Source organism: Xiphophorus couchianus, chromosome 15, assembly GCF_001444195.1.
Source record: "Xiphophorus couchianus chromosome 15, X_couchianus-1.0, whole genome shotgun sequence".
NCBI lineage: Eukaryota > Metazoa > Chordata > Actinopteri > Cyprinodontiformes > Poeciliidae > Xiphophorus > Xiphophorus couchianus.
The window spans coordinates 2,722,767-2,742,338 of record NC_040242.1 but is presented as its reverse complement, the minus strand read 5'-3'; the positions used below and the strand labels follow the sequence as shown (position 1 = coordinate 2,742,338).

At 35.6% G+C, this 19,572-nt stretch overlaps 2 protein-coding genes across 2 annotated transcripts in view; both read left to right on the top strand.

Moving 5' to 3' along the window:
• The first annotated feature begins 134 nt into the window (after positions 1-134).
• uts1 (urotensin 1) lies at positions 135-1,575 on the top strand. Its single transcript, XM_028039502.1, has 2 exons — positions 135-298; positions 490-1,575. The coding sequence occupies exon 2, from the start codon at positions 493-495 to the stop codon at positions 937-939; it is 447 nt and encodes a 148-aa protein (XP_027895303.1). The 5' UTR covers positions 135-298; positions 490-492; the 3' UTR covers positions 940-1,575.
• An 11,597-nt stretch (positions 1,576-13,172) lies between these two features.
• cad (carbamoyl-phosphate synthetase 2, aspartate transcarbamylase, and dihydroorotase) overlaps positions 13,173-19,572 on the top strand; it is a 30,098-nt gene continuing 23,698 nt past the window's right edge. Inside the window, exons 1-9 of the mRNA XM_028040509.1 lie at positions 13,173-13,555; positions 14,818-14,957; positions 15,700-15,829; positions 15,966-16,108; positions 16,558-16,699; positions 16,798-16,969; positions 18,336-18,521; positions 18,607-18,716; positions 19,252-19,394. Coding sequence (XP_027896310.1) covers positions 13,465-13,555; positions 14,818-14,957; positions 15,700-15,829; positions 15,966-16,108; positions 16,558-16,699; positions 16,798-16,969; positions 18,336-18,521; positions 18,607-18,716; positions 19,252-19,394 — 1,257 coding nt within the window. The 5' untranslated portion in view covers positions 13,173-13,464. The remainder of the gene's footprint in view (positions 13,556-14,817; positions 14,958-15,699; positions 15,830-15,965; positions 16,109-16,557; positions 16,700-16,797; positions 16,970-18,335; positions 18,522-18,606; positions 18,717-19,251; positions 19,395-19,572) is intronic.

Genomic DNA, 19,572 nt, shown 5'->3' with positions numbered 1-19,572 from the left:
GTGAAGATTCTGGCGTTTTCTTCCTTCATCTTGTAAAAGAAGATGAAAAACAAACAAAGCAGTAAAAGCTGCTGCTTATATTCTCAGTCCCTCCGCGCTCCGCCAGCTGCCGCATCGTTGTGCGTCTTTTAGAGCTGCCCGCTTTCCAAGACGGCGGCATGTTGTTGCATTGACGTCAAAAAGGAGCGTGCTGGATGTATAAAACCCCGCAGACCTCTGGAGCCGCGGCTCACAGGACTTTCCAGAATCAGACCAGACATCTCTGAAAAGTTCAGCTGCATCAACTGACGAAAATCAAGTGAGTTCTGCAGCTTTTTCCATCCATCTAAAGGTCATAGTTGCCTTTAGCTGGGACAAATCTCTTCAGGATTGTTTTTATAAATGTCATGCAAAAAATATTTCGTTTATTTTGCCAAAATGTTTACACTGTCACATGTTTTAAGTTTCAAAACTAATGTTTAAAAAATCGTAATTTCCTTTCGGTTGCAGGACATGAAGCCGGTCCCCCTCCTGCTGCTCCTCTCCTCGGTCCTCCTCTGGTCACACCCCCGCCCCGCCGCCGGCAGACCGCGCTCTCTCCCCGGCTGGCTGGATGGCACCAGCCGCCTCCAGACACAGCAGGTGGACGATGTTCTTCTCAGGGCGGCCACGGAAGGCGCCGCCTCTGGTCTGGTGGGCGACCACCTGCTGCGGCTGCTCCAGCGGAGGGACCCGGACCGCCTCCACCTGCTGCTGCCGGAAGTTGACGGCGAGGAGGAAGAGGAGGAGGAAGAGGCGCTGAGGACCGCGGCGCAGCTGCTGAAGCGCAGCGAGGAGCCGCCGCTGTCCATCGACCTGACCTTCCACCTGCTGAGGAATATGATCCAGATGGCCAAGATGGAGAGCCAGCGGGAGCAGGCTCAGCTCAACCGCAAGGTGCTCGACGAGGTGGGAAAGTGAAGCTTGCCGGGGATTCCTCCATGGCAGAATCCAAAACCTGAGATGATGCGCCTGCCTTCCCCACTGGCAACATTTTACGCACACGGTGCCATTTTACTCATGTGTTTTTTGTTTGTTTTCATTCAAGAACAGTGACGGAAAACACTGAACAGGACTTCTCAGAACCCCTCATTCCCGTCAATCCCCGCTAAACTGAACTGTAGTGGATCTGCGTATAAAGTGGAAAACCTCCGACGACCTTCTGTTTGTTTTTAATATTGTCATTTGGAAATCGGCTGTTCTTTTAATCCGCGCCTAAAACAAACAGCGGATTGATAAATGAGGGTGTGAATGGTACCAGAAATAGTTCCAAGACAGACAGGAACTGTTCTTATTTCTGTCCAAACAAAAATGTCTGGGAAAGATGAACATTTCAGAAAATTACTAAATAAAATTAAGAAACATAAATACTTTTAACTCATTTAAATGAAACCACTTCTGATTAGGGATGAAACTATTAATCGTGTTGAATCTATTATTGGAATAACTGTCAACGGATCAATTAATCGTTAATTGGAGTAGATTATTTGCTTCAGAACAGTAATCAAACCAAAACTGTATAAAATATAAATAAATTTTGCTTTAAAGGTGAAAACATTTCTGTCTGCAAATATGTTTTTGCCCAAAACTCCTCAAGTGGCCACTATCAGCTTCACCCAAATCAAATTCACTAAAGGAACTTATTGCATTTTAGGAAATAAAATTTAATAAATACATTTAATTATTTTTCATCTCTTGGTGTATTTCTAATATATAAAAAAAGTTTTAAGTGGTTAAATGAAAAATCTATCAAATGTGGCAATTTTTTATCCGATTAGTTGATTAATTGTCAGAAAAATCTGTTACTACTTACAGTTCGCAGTCTGTCTTCAGAACTGTGGAACAATTTCTCTGAACAAAGAGGGGAATCTGTTCGTGTGTTGGTGTGTGTGTGTGTGTGTGTGTGTGTGTTCGTGTGTTGGTGTGTGTGTGTGTGTGTGTGTGTTTCTGTGTGCTGGAGCAAATATAGTCTTTGATTGATGTTTTGTTACGACTTTCCTTCAGATCAAGACATTTTCGTTTCCGCTCATGTTGTCTTTAAGTTTGGGTTTCTACCTGAGCAGGAGCACACTCACCTGTACATTATAAACTGTAGCATGTAAACTGAAAAAAGAAAGAAAAAAAAAGCTTAGTTTCGTTCATGTCTGTCACATCTGTCTTTGTTTTAGCAACACAGTTTTAAAAAAGCTTTTTGCCATTTATATTTTCTAATAAAAAAGGTTACAGTGAAAATTGTGTGTTTTCACTTCTCTTGTAAATATTCGTTTATTTTTGCCATTTGCTGTGATTTGTTCAAACATTGTGAAGATCAGAAATATCATCTTAAAACTGTAAAAACTGCAGATTAAATCAAACATTTAAATCACTTTAATTTAAACCAATTTTCTTTAATATTCTGCAGCCATGATGGAAAAAACTTTATACTTTATGACGGCGTTGTCAAACTCATTTTCAGCAGAATGTATTGATGAAACCCATTAAATGCTAAATTTGCTTAATTAGTACTTCTTAAATTGCAACAAGTTTTAACATCTTTTCACGTTTGTCCAACACAAAACTATAGAAATGGACAAAATAATATTTAACCATTGTTATTTTTACTTTAAATGTATATTCAATTCATTGTTCATTCATTTTCAAAGCAATACTCTAAACCTAACTTCAACTCAATTCATACCAAAGTCCTAAACCTATTCAATAACCCAAAAACAAAACTTATTTTTTCTTTTTACTGCGGCTTTGGGCCCCATAAAGAGCCATCAGTCCTCACAGTTTAAGTATTTGTTGGACAATTTGACCTTATAAGCTGAGAAACGTTAAAAAAACATTTGGATCCAAGTTTTTACGCTCCATCTTGGGCTGCGGTTGCCACTAAATGTAATTTGATTTAATTAACATTATGTAGTTTCTCTGTCCTCTGTGTTTTTTCTCTCTTTCTGCAGGTGTAGAAACCGACTTCTTTAATGTTTTCTCTCCATTTTTTTCCTTTCTTTCCGTGTCCATTACATTCGAAATAAACCCATATCAATTTCTAACACGTCCATAAACAACGTCTGCCTGTTTTCCTTATGTTGTTGTTGTTGTTGTTGTTTTATCTACATTTGTAGACATACTCACACCATCTGACAGCCAAAATATCAGTCATGGGTTTAGAGCTTCTTGTTCCCTGCAGTTACACATCTTGCCAGAAATGTTGCAACTTAAACAAAAGTCAAGCTGTGAAATCAGAGCAGCGGATTAGCTGGAGAGCGACCAATAAACTAGAGAGAAATGTGTCATCACTTTCATGTCATCTGCTCCGTCTCATCTTGTTGACAAGAGTCTTGCTAAAGATCCACGAAGTCCAATGAAGGGTGACAGCTGATGGAGTCGTGAGCGACTAGTTGAGAACAAACGATAAGAGAAAGAGAGATGAAAAGAAACGCAGAAGGAAAATTTGCCTCCAGGCTCCTGTGTTTCTGACTCACTTTGAAATATATATATGATCATCAGATGTTTAAATCAGCAATTCAACCACTGCTGCATTAGGTTAGCTAATAGCAGAAGCAGCTAATCTACCACAGCAATCAATCATTAATAATCCCAAAAATAAACATCGAGCCTAAAATAAATTTTTTAATAATTTTGATCACGTTTTCATCATATTGTTATCATTGTGATCAGGACAGTTATTCTATTGTCAGTATCTTTAATATGCTCATTATTATCACTATTATCATGAAAGAGTAAGAATAAATACTTTATGAGTCAAAATGTCAGCTTAGTTAAAAGTCGCCAAGTTCCCCAGAAACAGCAGACAGAAGGTAAACAGATCAATAAGACATTTTTGAGCCTGAAAAAATGAAAACAGAATCTTTCTTTTCTCTTTTGTTTATTTGTTTTAGAAATCAATCTATTGGCAACTGCAGGACATCATTAATCTGGCTGTGATGGTCCGTTTTGACCCAGTTGGAGCCAACAGACGAGTCCTGAGTGATGCTGCTGTCAACCACATAAAGTTTAAACTCATGACCAGAAGTTTTTTATGTCATCAACATCAGATTCCTTTTTTCATTTTCAAACATAGAAGACGGCTAAAATTCTGGATCCTTTCAGGGGCCTCAGAAAACTCTTCAGATGATATTTCTTTAAAAGTGATGCGTTATTTTTTTATGGTAAATATACCTTTACTCTACAGTATTATTAGCTTACATTCTGTCATATTTAAACCTTTGTGTGAATCTTTATTCTTCCATTTTGCCGTCACTTTGGGTTTCCCTTTGGAACAATAAAATCTTTTTCTCTTCTTCTTTTCTTTCTGACTTCTTGCTCTTAATCCCCACACCGTTTTTTTTATATTTATCATTATTTACATAACATCTTAAATTAGTAACTAAACTGACAGCTTTGCAAAGCTTCAACGCTGAGGAACAAAATCATTTCCACTTCTCCGCCCACAACCCTGAATGCATTCTTAAACCCACTGCATTCATTTCCTGTGAGTTATAAGTAGACAGATGTATTTTCTACACAAAGCAGCAGCTTTCTGGTTCTGTAACGTGGGAGGCAAAGAAACTCACAGTGATTTCTGCGTCTTTGTTTCACCAGATGGATCATCTCTGAACTGTACAGAATTATATGATTTATGTTTTTAAATCAGTTGTGTCTGTTTTCAGAGGCGTGTTGGTCATCGGGAGGGTCAGGACGTTTCCCGAACGGCCGAACTGTATGGCAGGCCGTTTTAACATAAAATTGGCTTCACCACACTTACATTCCCGGTGTCTTAAATATGACTAGGTATATTAGTTAATTAAGATATATCTAATTATATTTTGACTACACAAAAGATGTATGTGAGATATCTCAGATTACATTTTATTAATATTAAGTTGCATGGCAGTTTCAATTCATGATATCTACAAAGAATTACTATATGAAACATATATTTCAGATATCATCAATTAAGTTATGAGTTGAGAGATCTTGCATTTTTTCTGACTATAATCACAATTCAAGTTACAGATAAAACAGACATCTTCTAGGGGCAGTGTTATGTAAAATTGACTCTTTTTTTAGCTTTACATCATGTTATTCATCAAAAATATACTTGTGTTGCTTTGATTCTTTCGTGTATGTTTGAGAAATCCTTTAATCTCCATGGCAACCATTCAGCTATGCAAAACATTTGGTGGGACAGAGTGCCGCCTTTGAGGATGAAGCTACTCCTCTGAGCTGCAGTTTCCAAGCTTTCGAGCTTCTGCATTACGGAGCAGCCGTCCCTCACTCAGCTCCTTCAGACTAGCCAGCAGCAGTCAGCAAACACCTGGTAGAACTGCACAGCTCCGGAGCTCATTATAGGAGCTGCTTGTCAGTGAAAAGCTGGCAAAAGGTAAATAGAGGAGCCATGTTGTGATGACTTCACAAACAGCCAAAGGTTCTTGAAGAGACAGAGGCTCAGTTTCAAGGTTAAATTACAAAGTCAAATTTCTTTTAATTTATATTTGATAAACAGCGTTTTATAATAACTGAAGGCAACATAGTTACTTGATTGTGCTATAAAATAGCACCCTGTGGCAATAAAACACATAACACTGCCCCTTTAAATGTATTCTTGATGGTAGATGTACGCATTCAACTAGTGCAAATTAAATTGCAAATATATTGAAAGCAAATAATAACAAGAAAACACTAATATAGGAATATCTATAATTTCTGATGTGAAATGTCCATAAGTTTCTGTGTGTTTGCTTTTCCTCTTCCACACTTTGTGTGGAGAAGAAAAGATGAGTGGAGACACCGCCAAGCAAGCCGCCATGTTGCCATGTTCCACGGAGGTGGATCATGGCGTCATTTTGACTGAATCAGCACCAACAAACTGCTGCTTCCTAACCGAGCCCAGGGAGTTCTTCACACTGCAGCTCACTTTACGTAACTGGTCCAATTGAAGATGATTTCACACTTTCCCTCTTTGTAATGCATAATGAGCTTCTCACTTACCAGGGTGTTTGGCATTTTCTTAGAATGTGTTACTGTTTTGGTCTCCTGCTGAAAGAGTTTGTAATTTCTCTCGCCTGGAATGTTTTGTCAACTTGCACGAACACTCTCAGGCCCAACCTTACTGTCTATAACCTCTAATGGGTTTTAGCTGGGGGTGAAATTGGGATGGATGAAACCAAACAATGTTCTCCAATACTCCAGCTTCTAAAAAATGAAAGTATATTTTGTTTGAAACATACAGGACAAAAGATTGAAAGTGAAAATTATGGTTATCCACATTTAAACGAGTCACCAACACAGGCTGGAGGGCCACTTAGCAAGGAAGAAGTCAAAACTCTAAACCCAGTATAAAAATACAGATTATAGTTTGCAAATGCACTCAAGTTCAAAAACTTTATTTCTGAATTTGTGTCCTTTAGTTTGGCAAAACTAAAATTGAAGTAGTAGGCTATGACTGGGATTGTAAACTTGCTATTTTTGTTAACTAACACATGTTAAGCTGTAAATGTGAACTTTCTGTACTGTATAATATTCTTAATTTAGTTAGTTTGATGTGCTTGTATTTATTTTAGTATTTTTGTCATTGTGTGAATCTACGTATGTTGATGTCACTTTGCTAATCTAACACCTAAATTTCACCTGTTCTATTCTATTCTATTCTATTCTTTTCTATTCTATTCTATTATGACTTTTGACTTTTTATTCATGTAGACAGAAACGTATTTATTGATACATCCATCATCATAACAAGCAAATCGATTTTCCTTGTAGGTCTGCTGAAAAATAAAAAAAGATTTGAAAAAAACATTATTATACTTTCTAACACTAAGATATAACTGTCAACTTTTAAAACTAAAATTAGAAACAAGGTTTTAAATTTATGTTCTAAAAACACCCTAAGCAAAATATCTAAAACATTACTAAATTACTGGAGCTAACTGTCTTTAAAAGGGTTAATTCTTGCAGCTTTTCTTTTGTAGTGACATGTTATAATTTCAGAAAATGAAGATTTTTTTTTTTTGTATTGTGTCTGTTAAATAAATCAATCAGTTTTAGCTATTAGCCCTAAAGAAAACCAAACATGTTCCCATCCAGACTTTTCTCCTTGTTTAATTTCCTCTAATTTCCAAGCAAAGTTGTAGCAATAAATATTAAATCAGTATAAAAGGCCAACATTGACCCAATCCATCAGCAAACCAAACACACACACTGATCCGTGTACGGCGGACAGCAATGGCAGAACAGATTTGTTTGGTTTCTAATGTCAACAGTTGGATCATCCATTTAATAATTCATGAGAGGTGACACATGGTCTGACAGCGAGGCGATGACTGGACCGGTTCACCCAGTGCAGCACCTCCACAAACCTCAACAAGAATATATTTATTTCAATTAAATGTTTTATTTTTGTGTGAAGGAAGGAAGAAAGGAAGGAAAGAAACAAAGAAAATATTTACTTTTTTTCTCTGTTTTGTTTGAAAAAGTCTTGATTTCCCAGACTCTTCCAGATTCTTCCAGGCTTTTCCAGACTCTTCCAGATTCTTCCAGGCTTTTCCAGGCTCTTCCAGACTCTTCCAGGCTCTGTAGGAATCCTGTCAGAAGTTTTTATTACAGCTGAAGTTTGTTTCTATTGGAGGAATGCACTTTGAGTAACTTCTGGCCCACAGCATGACTCACCACATTGTGTATCTGCTTCCAGCGTCTCCTGACATCATGAGCGTCTCTTACAGCTAATCTGCAGCCGAAGTGCCGCGCGACTGGAGAAACATTCACACCTCTGCACCGGCCAAATGAAATCAACAAAACTTTTGTTGCTTGTTTTTCTCATCCACTTTCCTGAGCCTCGTTTGAATTTTAGATGAGTGATTCAGATTCAGAGTGAGAGATGGAGAAAACCGGCTCTGAAATGTCCACACAGCATCACTGCTGATGCTGCAGCAGACCCAGAAGTGCAGCAGTTCTGGGTCTGCTGCAGCATTCTCTACTGAAGTCCATTGCATTCACCAAAAAAAAGAAAAAATATAGTTATTTTATCTCATAATTACCACATCAGGATTCAGTCATTACGAGTTAATATCTCATTTCAAGAAAACAAAATAGCATAATTGAGAAATAAGACGATGTAATTATGAGCTAAGATCTCAAAAATACAAGAAATAATTTCAGAATTCAGAGATAAGATATCATCATAATGAGGCTTTATTTTGTAATTACAAGAAAAGATGTCATAATTACGAGAGCTTAAGACATAATCTCAAAAGTACAAGAATAAATCTCATAAGTACAACATAAGATGACATAATTATGAGACACGAACTTGTAATAATTACAACCTTTTCTTATAACTACATCTTGTCCCGTAATTATGAAACATTTACTCATAATTACAAGACAATATATCATAATTATGAGGAAAATATCTCCTAATTTATCTCATAATTATTTGATAAAATCTCATAAATGAGATAAAATGCCATAATCACAAGATAGGATCTCATAATTACTAGAAAAGATGTCACAATTAGAGTCCTTATTTCATAATTAGAAAAATGTTCAGAATTATGAAAAAAGGTCTCGTAATTACGAGAAAATATATCATAATTAGGAGATAAGATCTTGTAATTATGACATATTTTCTCATAATAATGAGATAATTTGAGATTTTTTTTCTCAGGTGAATCCAATGCGCTTCGGTACTTTTCTGTATCCCACCAGAAACAGAACAGTGTTGGACTCAGTGTTTCTGATATGTGGAGGCAACCGCTGCTTGCATTTTGTTGAAGGATGATCTCTGCTTGTGTTGTGATTGTGCAAACAGGACAGGAAGGAGGAGGACCTGGAGATAAAGGTCACCATCCCAAACTAAAACCTCTTCTGCCATTTTAACCTTTAGAGCTAGCTTCAGCGCTAACATGTTGTTCTCCTCGACTCTTTGGAGTTTTGTCTGTGCATCTGAACTGAGAAACACCTGCAGCAGGTGGAGAGGTGGAGGATGTTGAGCCTCTCTTCACCTTCTTCACACCTCAGTGTGAAGATGCCATGCGGCCATCATCGGCATGTACGTCATCCATTTTGGCTCTTGGACTTATTTATTTCAACTTTTCCAGGGGAGGAATAATTATACAAAAACAGAAAATGGCTTTCATTTTACTGAGGATTTTCTCTGATCTACACATATCCAAACTATTCAGAAAGGCTCAAACTTATACATAAACTTGCCAATATTTCACTAATTATCACTCAGCAAGTTGAATTTTTAGTCTTCAGCATAATTCTGGGTTAATATCTGACCAGTATAGTTGATTTAAACCTTAAGCATAATCCATATATTTTTTGATCAAACAAAAACATCAAACTGTCAATAAAAGAAAACAACTTTCTATTTTTAATATCAACACTCAATGTTTATGGAAACTAAGACGCTAACAGAATGAATATGGAATGTCTGTTTTCTACAAATTTCTGAGACATGCCTGGTTCATTCAGGCTGCATGAGAGTGAGAGAGAGCAAAACATTCAGCAGGTAACAGGAAGGCTCAACAGAATAAGGTCGCTGGGTTTATCCATTTAAACTTACAACCTATGTTGCAGTTCATGCTGGATTTGGAAATGTTGGTAGCATTCTGGAAATCTAAAAATTGAGACTTAGGATCTATGTTCTCTAGCAATAATGTAAGATGCTAATCATAGTTTTAAATGTCAAATTTGTTTTTTTCTTCTTCTTAAACCCCTAAGCCTACCATATGAACTGGTTGTTCCACGTTTTTAGATTTTTTTTTACATTTTTTAGATTATTTAATAAAAACCAGTACGTAACTTTTACAAAAAAAGATTTTTTACATATTTGTTGAAACTGTCACTATATTGACAGCTGCTCGGCCTTCTCCCTGTGCTCCCATTTCTAACTAAAAGCAACCAATCAGAGCCAGGAGGCTGGTCTTAGTGCTGTCAATCAATCTGTGTGCATTGCTCCTCACCTTTCTATAAAGCAGAACCTGTCATGAAAGCTAAGGTTAGTTCGCATGGTGGATAAACGGTTTTCCTGTAAAGGTGAGTTTACGAGATTGATTGACAGCGCTAAAACCCTCCTCCTGGCTCTGATTGGCTGGTTTTGATCGGTAGCAGTGCATTTCTTCATATGGCAATAGCACTCCAATGATCCTCCAAGAAGGAGGTGGACTAGATTGATATTTTCACAGATTATATGTCTCATATCATAATGTCACAATATGATAATAGTTTTAGCTAATTTTATTTTACTTGAGTACAAGAAATTGCACTCAAGTAAAAGTAGAACTACTTCAATATATTTTTACTCAAGTAAAAGTGTAAAGTAACCATCCAAGAAATTACTAAAGTAAGTATATTTTTTCAAAAAGATTACTCAGATAAATGTAATTGTTGACGCTGGGCAGTAACATGTAGTTACTGTAACATGTAGAGATCTTTCAAACTTATCACTTGCGTCTTCAAGCTAAATCCCTTTTTAAAAGCATATTTATCTCCTTATTTTGTTATATTGTAGAAAAGCGACATAATTCATCTAAACTGAAAAGTTAGAAACATCTCCAGGCTGTCGGCCATTACGCCTTTCAGCTCCATGAGCACAAATGACTCACAGGAGCCCAACAGTCAACTCAACCAATGACAACAATAGCATGCAGGTGTCGATGTACGAAGACTTATTTTCCCCTTAAATATCTTTCACTTTTTCCCTTTGTGTCTCCTCTTCCCAGGAATCTGACAGGAAATTTGGTCCAGCTCTTAATTTAATTGCCTGTTGTCTGCGAAGCATCCGCAATCCCTGGCAACAGGACTTGGCAAAATGTTCTGCATTATTCAACCGGCTTATCTTACTTCTGTTCTCGCTGACGTCGTTTCACGTCAGCAGATGATGGAGGAATTTCATAAAAAGTTTGGCTGAAACGACGGTTTTATTTTTGCCACTTGGAGTAAATAATGTGACAACCGCTGACCTAAAACTCACTCAGAAGATACTTTTGCTCTAAATCACTGCAATTAAGTTTAATATTATCTAATAAATGTTAATAATATGATGAAAAAAGATGAGAAATTACAAATAAAAAGAACATTTGTGAACAATCCCATCTATTTTAACCCGCAGAGATAATTAGGGAGATTCTTGTGTTTTGTGCCATCTTCTCTCACACAGTGAGTCATTCTCATGTTATTTAGTGAAAGTGACAAATTTACACAGATGATGACTGAAATGACTTGTAACTGATAAATCTGAGACGCTTCTTCGAGCAAAGATAATAAATAAATAACGATTAAAAAAGCGGATATTTTAATCTGTAATAATTTAGCCGAAAATGTGCAATATTTGCTAAGAACAATGAACAAATCTTAATGTTTTTTAAAAAGTAATATTGGAGATAATAACCACACAACACTTTCAGTGTTGCTGGTTGCTTTTTTTCTTTACTTTTCCGGTTGCATTTGTTTGAAATCAGCCATTTTTACTGAAAATCATGATTTTGTTTGTGTGTCAGAAAGGAGGGGAATTTCTAAATTAGTAGTAAAATCCCAGATATGGTGCTGTATTTTTATTTTATTTTAATATTGCTATAATTTTACAGCTTTTGTGAATTCTTGGTCTACTTAATGAAGATTAAATAATTAATCTAAGTGAATGAACAGGCTTTATTTTGGATACATACAAATATGCATCTTTAAGGAATAGACTAAATCATTGCAGACAAATATTTTTACGAAAAAGAAACAATTGCTGAAGCACAGATTTGTTAATGCCTCCCCCATATCAGCTATAAGAATATCACAGCAACTCAATGGGCTTAAAATCCGTCATCATATTATATTTAATCAACATAGCATCATTTGTTATTTTGCATTTTAGCATTTTCTTGATCAAGATCTCTGCAAACACTTGCAAGTCAGCAGACGTCAAACCTGCAGTAAATTAAAGTAATACTGCCCTCTTCTGGTACCAAAACGTTCCCAGCGCCATCCACTTCTATAAACTCAGTGTAAACATGAGTAAACAACAACAAAAACAAAAAACCCTTCAAATAAATGTGTCCAATAATTTCCCAAAAATAAAAGGAAACAGAAAAGAATAAAAATAACTGATATTTATAAATAAATTACTATGTAGTGTAATGTATCTATCTAATTTCTGTAAAAATAAATATAACTAAAACTTTTTTTTAATAAATTTTAATTTTAAATTAATATATTTTAACCAAAAATATAGCAAAACATAACGTAATATGTCAAGACAAACATCTTATGGGATGTTAATAGAGGGAATGGGGAAATATATTCTTTCATTTGTATTTTTAAAATTAATTTTATAATTTGTTTAAATTGATAGTTGGTACGGAAAACGATTTGGTCCACTAAATAAATAAATAAATAAATAAGTAAATAAATAAATAAACAAGCTTAGCTATTTCACCAAGGAGGCCTTTTAAGACAACTTTACAACACGCACCGAAAAGAAAATCAATGAAAAATGGGTGTTTAAAAAACAATCTTCCGTATGACGTCAACAAAGAAACGAACAAACTTTACTTTCAAATTAAAATTTCAGTGTTATAGCAACTTTTTCCTATTGTTTCAACATTAATGTGCCATTTATGAAATTAGATTCTTTAGTTAATCTGATAATTGTCAAGCAACTATAACTATTTAAAGTGTTTAAATATTAAAGCTGCCAGAAAGGGTGGGAAACTACTATCTACTTTTATTTGTATGTATTTATCTAAACATTTTTTTACAACAGTTTACTCTCAAACCTAAAAATATTCATTCATTAAAAAAATTAGTGCTAAAAAATATTCATAAGATAAATCAACCACCTATGACTTCTTTAATACCTTATACAGAAAAATAATCTCAAAGAACTAAATTGTTTATTTACTATTTGTCTCTTATTGTAGCCACAGTCTAACAACAAAACACACATTTCGCTTACAATTTAACTTCAAATTTAGCAACAAATAAATGACTTGGTACATCCTTCTTTTTTATTTATAGCAATTTATAAACACCAATATAAATACATTACCATTTATATTATTTTATTTAAATTTTTTTTTTCAGCTCAATTTGGCTTAGCTCGTTCATAGCTTTGATTTTATTTTGAAAATCCTTACCGGAAGCTCCAATTCTGTTTTGCGTCAAACATTCGGCTACTCACCGCGGGCGGACTTCCACGCTGCTGGCGGCGCGTGTGGAACACTTTTCTGGGCTCTCTCCTGCTAGTTTAACCGCCAAACTCTCCAACTTCGCTTTCTTTCACCTTTATTTCCCTTTCATTGACGCAACATACACTACCGCTTCTAGCTAACCGTTTTTGACTCTTAAAGCTCGTTTTTATCTCTATTTTATTCATCCTGTGCATCTCGCGCGCTGTGTGGCGCAGGGTTCACGTGGAGACCGTTCTTTAAACAGCAAGCTAACACTTTAGCTTTTAGACAGGAAAAAATGGCAACTTTAGCTTCTCTGATTCTGGAAGATGGAGAAAGATTTAGGGGGCGACTTTTTGGTGCGAATGTGTCTGTTTCTGGAGAAGTTGGTAAGTAATATGAAAATGTTAGCTACACTATATTAAATGTAAATCAACTTCCTTGTCTGTACTAAATATATTGGATATGTCGCTGCCTTCAGGCTGACCTTTTATTTTTTAACCCTGATCTGTGTCCATTTGGAGTCACAGATCACAGTTGTTTAGTACCAGCCTCTGATAACCTGTCCTTTGTTATCTACAGCATAGTTGTGTTGCCGGATTCCATTCATCCGGTCAATATTAGCTGAAATTCTTCCCAATCATGCCATTTCTTGTCAGCTCGTAAAATAAATTACTTACAAAAAAACAAGTTCTAAGCTTCAGTGAAAGCTGATGAGCAAGTTAACAAGTCTTGACTGCCCAAATGTGCTACAGTTCAACTAACTTGACAAATATTTGATGTTTTCAGTTATTTAATTAGGTCATTAGATTGTATTCAACTCCAGACTCAAGTTTTAACTTATCAATGAGAATTGAATCCTTGTATCAATAAGCTTCCAACAGACTTACAGTATATCTTTTAAAATTGTTTGTAACGAACCTATTACTGTTTTGTATGCACAAATATGGACAATTTGTAAAAAAAATTAAGTGACCTTTCTTGCACTTTTCTTTGGACCTGAGTATTTTTGTCTGCCTTCAATTTCAATTAGTTTTGCTTAGATTTTCTAAAAAAATATATCTATATTTAACAGTAGGGGTGTATTGTTTATGATTTATTATGATAAATTTCTCAAGTATTTTGATTTACTATTGTCACGATAAATTCTAATTGATGCATAAAACCGCCCAAAACTTTCCATATAGTCAGGATTTGGTTTTACTATTTTCTTCACTGTTTGTTCAATGAAAGTATCAATAAATTTGAAAATATGATTAAATACAGTTACTGTGTGCATTTTAGTGATATTAGTAACACTTCCTATTGTGACAGGTGACTTGAAGAAGTATATTTCAGATGTTTTTCAAGGTCTGTGTTTGTGAGGTTATGATTGTTGTACGATGGAGTCACAACCAACCAGTTACCCTAACAGGAAGGAATGAATATCACTTATGTTGTTACAATAGTACCACAAAATATATTGTTAAAACTTTAAATCCATTTATTTAACAACACTACTTCTAAAGTCATCAGAAAGCATAACTAGCATAGAGTCCAAAGAAAAACTTTGCGCTATGTTAGAATATAGGAAAAAAGACATTTTGGATATTAAATAAAAACAGAGACGGATGATGTTTGTGTTGTACTGAGGAATGTTTTGTGTGTTTAGTGTTCCAGACCGGCATGGTGGGTTACCCTGAGGCTCTGACGGACCCCTCCTACCACTGCCAGCTGCTCACTCTCACTTACCCTCTCATCGGCAACTATGGAGTACCAAGCGACAAAGAGGGAGAGTTTGGACTTAGCCAGGTAACAACAGTTACTGAAAATCAGGGTTAGATCAGGTGGATTAACTGAAATGGAGTTTTAATTTGGAGTTTATTTGCTGTGTATTAATGATTTTGATAATGGCACTAATCAAAATATAATGTTTGCTTCTGGTTTTCTAAATTGTTGACACTTTGGTGTCTTTTATGACTTTGTATTTTTGTGTTTTTAACTGCCTTGTTGCTGAAATGTGATATACAGATGAACTTCATTGATTAATAGGCTGAAAACACAACATGTGAATTTTTGCTTTTATGTAGGATTGGAACTAAAGATTCTTTTTGTATTTGATTATTCTGATGATTAATGGTGTAATCGGATTTTAAAAAAGCATTCTGCAGATTTTTAATTTTGCCACACAAGTCCATTTTCTGAAATATTAATAATACATTAAGTAATGTGAATAATCAAAAAAAATCTACTCCTTTTTAAATAAGAAAATAAACATTTTATTGTCTAAAATGCAGTAACAGGATTACTTTAGTTTACGTTTGATAATCTGTAGCAAAGGATGCATCTGCAGCTAAAAATACTTCTAATTACATGCGAAAAGTTCAACCCTTTTTGCTGTAGCTAACACCAATACAGTATAGAGCCAATTTTATTTTTTTCGATTAATCAATTAATAATTGGATTACAAAAAGCACAATTAGTTGACACTTATTTCAATGATGGATTAATGGGATTATTTGTTTCAGCCCTGTTTTCATGTTGTTCTCCTCAGTGGTTTGAATCTTCCAAGATTCACGCTGCAGCTCTGATCATCGGAGAGTTGTCTGAGGATCCCAGTCACTGGAGTTCAGTAAAATCACTCGACCAGTGGCTCAAAGAGCATGGCATTCCCGGGTTGCAAGGTCAGGAAAATCTATGTTTAAGCAAATTCATTCAATATAAAATACATGTTTTCCTTTTATTCAGCATATGACATTTAAATTATGTAACACTAAAAAACTGAGGCTTTTAAAGTTGTTTTCCTCCTTTTCTTTCCAGGTGTTGACACTCGCTGTCTGACTAAAAAGATCAGAGAGAAGGGCACCATGTTGGGAAAACTGGTTGTAGATGGGACTCCAGAGGACAGCATCCCCTTTGATAACCCAGATCAGAGGAACCTGGTCCAGGAAGTGTCTATGAAGGTAACTCATCCAGAATGTTTATAGTTTTACCAGAGATGCCTATAAGTTCAACAGGAAACCTAGTCACATATATTATTTCAACCCTATGTTTTTTATTTTTCTGATTTATTTTCACTCATTTAAATGTGTAGATGAAGCGCACCTGTTGCCAATTGTGCGTAAGGGGCTCAGCACTGCCCCCTGTCAGTGCGGCATGGTACTTTCAGACTTACTTTGTTCATTTACGGCTGACCAAAAAGACTAAATATGATATTCATTAACTATATATGAGGCAAACTATTGATCCTGTCATGAATTTCAACAGGATATGCATAAATTCATTGTTATATAACATAAATTCTGTGATTTTTGTTACTCTTTGTAACATATCTATCATCTATTCTGCCAGGTATTTTGCTAATCTCCTGATTTTAGCTACTGATGTCAGTTAATGTAATTTCTGCCTCCAGGAACCAAGAGTGTTCAACCCAAGTGGGAGTTTGCGAATCACGGCAGTCGACTGTGGCATCAAGTACAACCAGATCCGGTGCCTGGCTCAAAGAGGAGCCCGCGTTACTGTCGTACCGTGGGACCATCCACTGGACGCTAACGGTCAGTACTTCACATTGTAAAGTTGTTTTTGGTTAGATTGGACCGCCAGTTGTTTAATGTTGAGGTTTTGGAACATTTCGTTTCATCGTTTTCCACAGATTTTGATGGTTTGTTCATCAGCAACGGTCCCGGCGACCCCCAGTTCTGCCAGGCCACCATCAGCAACGTGAGGAAGATGGTCTGTGTGGATCAGCCAAAGCCTGTTTTTGGGATCTGCCTCGGACACCAGCTGCTCTCCTTGGTGATTGGAGCAAAAACCTACAAGATGAAGTGAGTTTTCTCCGTTAAAGAAAAGAGCAATCGCTTAAATCCAGGTTTCAAATTATAACGCTCTACTAAACTCTGAAGAAAAGATCAGTGTTGTTAGAAAGATAACAACGTTACATCTCACAGTAACACCAGATTAAATTATGAGCCTTCAGATTTAGTAACTTGATTTTCCCAGAATCCTCCAGCTTTGGCGCTTTCACTCTTTAAGCTGTGAAAAGCAGATTCTGCTGTCCTCAGCAGTTTGGTGTCTCCTGAATGAGCTCTGGAGATTTGGACCGGTCAGAAGCTGCAACATAAACCCAGCGACCCTGAACCTCAAAGGCACAGCGAGCGGAGATTAGACAGCCTGTTGTTGGGCAGCTTTTATCAGGACAGCGACCGTTCCCACTGCTTAGGGGAACGCTGCTTACCTCCTCATTGTTTGTTTGGACTCATTGTTACAAACTACAGCTATGCAGATGTTTTCTTCCCTGTTTTTAACCATTTGATTTCCTTTTTTTTAAAAATAATTCTGAAATGAGAGTTTAAAGGGGTTCAAAATTATAAAGTTATATTGTAGTTATTGTAGAGTTATAGTATTTTCTCAGGGTAGAAATTCAAATTTGTCCCTTTGAATTTTGCTAATTTCTAACAAAAATAAGTCTCAGCTATTGGACAATAAGGAAATCAATTTTAATGCTCAACTTGAAGTTGATGTGTTTTTGCTTTTTATGCACTACAATTTAGATACATTTTATGTTTTCATCAAACATACATTAGACAATAATTATATCAGTGGAAAATGCTTCTGTAAGGTTTTGAAAAATGTTTTAAAAAGTAATTAAGTTTAATTTATGAAATATCTCTACACCTTGAAGCAAACTTGAAAAAATTTAATATTAATAAAATACAGTAGAAGTTGTACATATGGCAAACAGATAATTATGTGTGGATGTAGTTCATTCAAAATATAATAGAAAAATGAATACTATTAAAATAATAACACAATAAGTTATAATTACATCATCATTGATAAGAGCATAACTAGTAGCAAAATTCTCAATCATTTAAGTTCTTGAATAAAAGCAAAATTACTAAAAAATAATAGCAGACTAATGGCAAACTCAATGCTAAGTATGATAATAATAATAAATTGCAGAATTAATAAAAAAGTTATAATAAAATTTATTAATAGCTAAATTCATAAACAAAATCAGGAATAATTAAGACTAAAACAAATTTTGCCAATACCTTTTACACTTCTACTGTTACTACCAGTAATAATATTAAGATGTTTCCAAGTAAACTCTATAAATGGTACATCTTGGTTGTCATATTTTTTTAATAAAAAATGTCTCTTTGTAACTTTTCTTGGTTATAATTTCAGGTATGGTAACCGTGGCCACAACCAGCCGTGCCTCCATAACGGAACCGACCGCTGCTTCATCACCAGTCAGAACCACGGCTTCGCTGTCGACCCCGACACCCTGCCCAGCGACTGGGACGTTCTGTTCACCAACGCCAACGACCACACCAGCGAGGGCATCGTGCACAACTCTAAACCTTTATTCAGGTAAATGTTTGATCCACTGAACCAACTGAAGACGCACAGCAGAGAGTTCATGTGAATAAAATCAGAAACTGTTCTCGTCTTCCAGCGTTCAGTTCCACCCCGAGCACATGGCCGGCCCCACAGATCTGGTCAGCTTGTTTGATGTTTTTCTCGACACAGTCAAAGACTTCAAAGAGGGCAACACAGGAAAACCTGGTATTTACATTCTCCCTGTATTATAAAATGTAATTTACGCAACATTAAACAGATTAGAGATTTAATAGGGCAGATACTTGATTTTTACTATTTTATTTCAATTATGTAAAAGCAAATAAGGATGAAATGATTAATCAGATTAATTTAACTTATGATAAGTACTCAACTTATCATTAGTAATCGATTATCATTAACTGGAGAATAGAATAAAAAACATTGCAACTTGCTGAGAAAAATATATTCAAAGCAGTAATTGAGCCAAAACTACAAAAACTTTTGGAAATATATTTTAGCCAAGACTCATCAAGTTGCCTAGTTTTAGCTTCAAATTCATTAAAAGGAATGCTATTTAATTTCATTTTAGGCAATAAAATGTTTATTACTGTTATTATAAAATGTAATTATTTACATTTAATTATTTAAAATGTCTTGCATGAAAAATCTGTAGAATGTGACCATTTTGTTTTATCAGATTAAATTAATTACTAAAATAATTGTTAGTTGCTCCCTCATAATTTATATGTTTTGTTTCCAGTGAAACAGCGTTTGATGGACCACCTCACATACTCTGGTGCCCCAAAGACCGATGAGGTTGTCAGGCCCAAGAAAGTCCTCATTCTGGGTTCTGGAGGGCTCTCCATCGGACAAGCCGGAGAGTTCGACTACTCCGGATCTCAGGTCCCACATTAAAGAACTGTTCCCATAAGATTATTATAATACATCCAAATAAATGTACGTTTATTTTTTACACCCTTGGTTTGTAGAGGTGCCTTAAATCCTTGATGGTGTTTTTCAGGGCACACTTTAGAAAAAAGGTGCAATCTAATGTTTGATTAAAAGCCTAGATTTGTAAAAC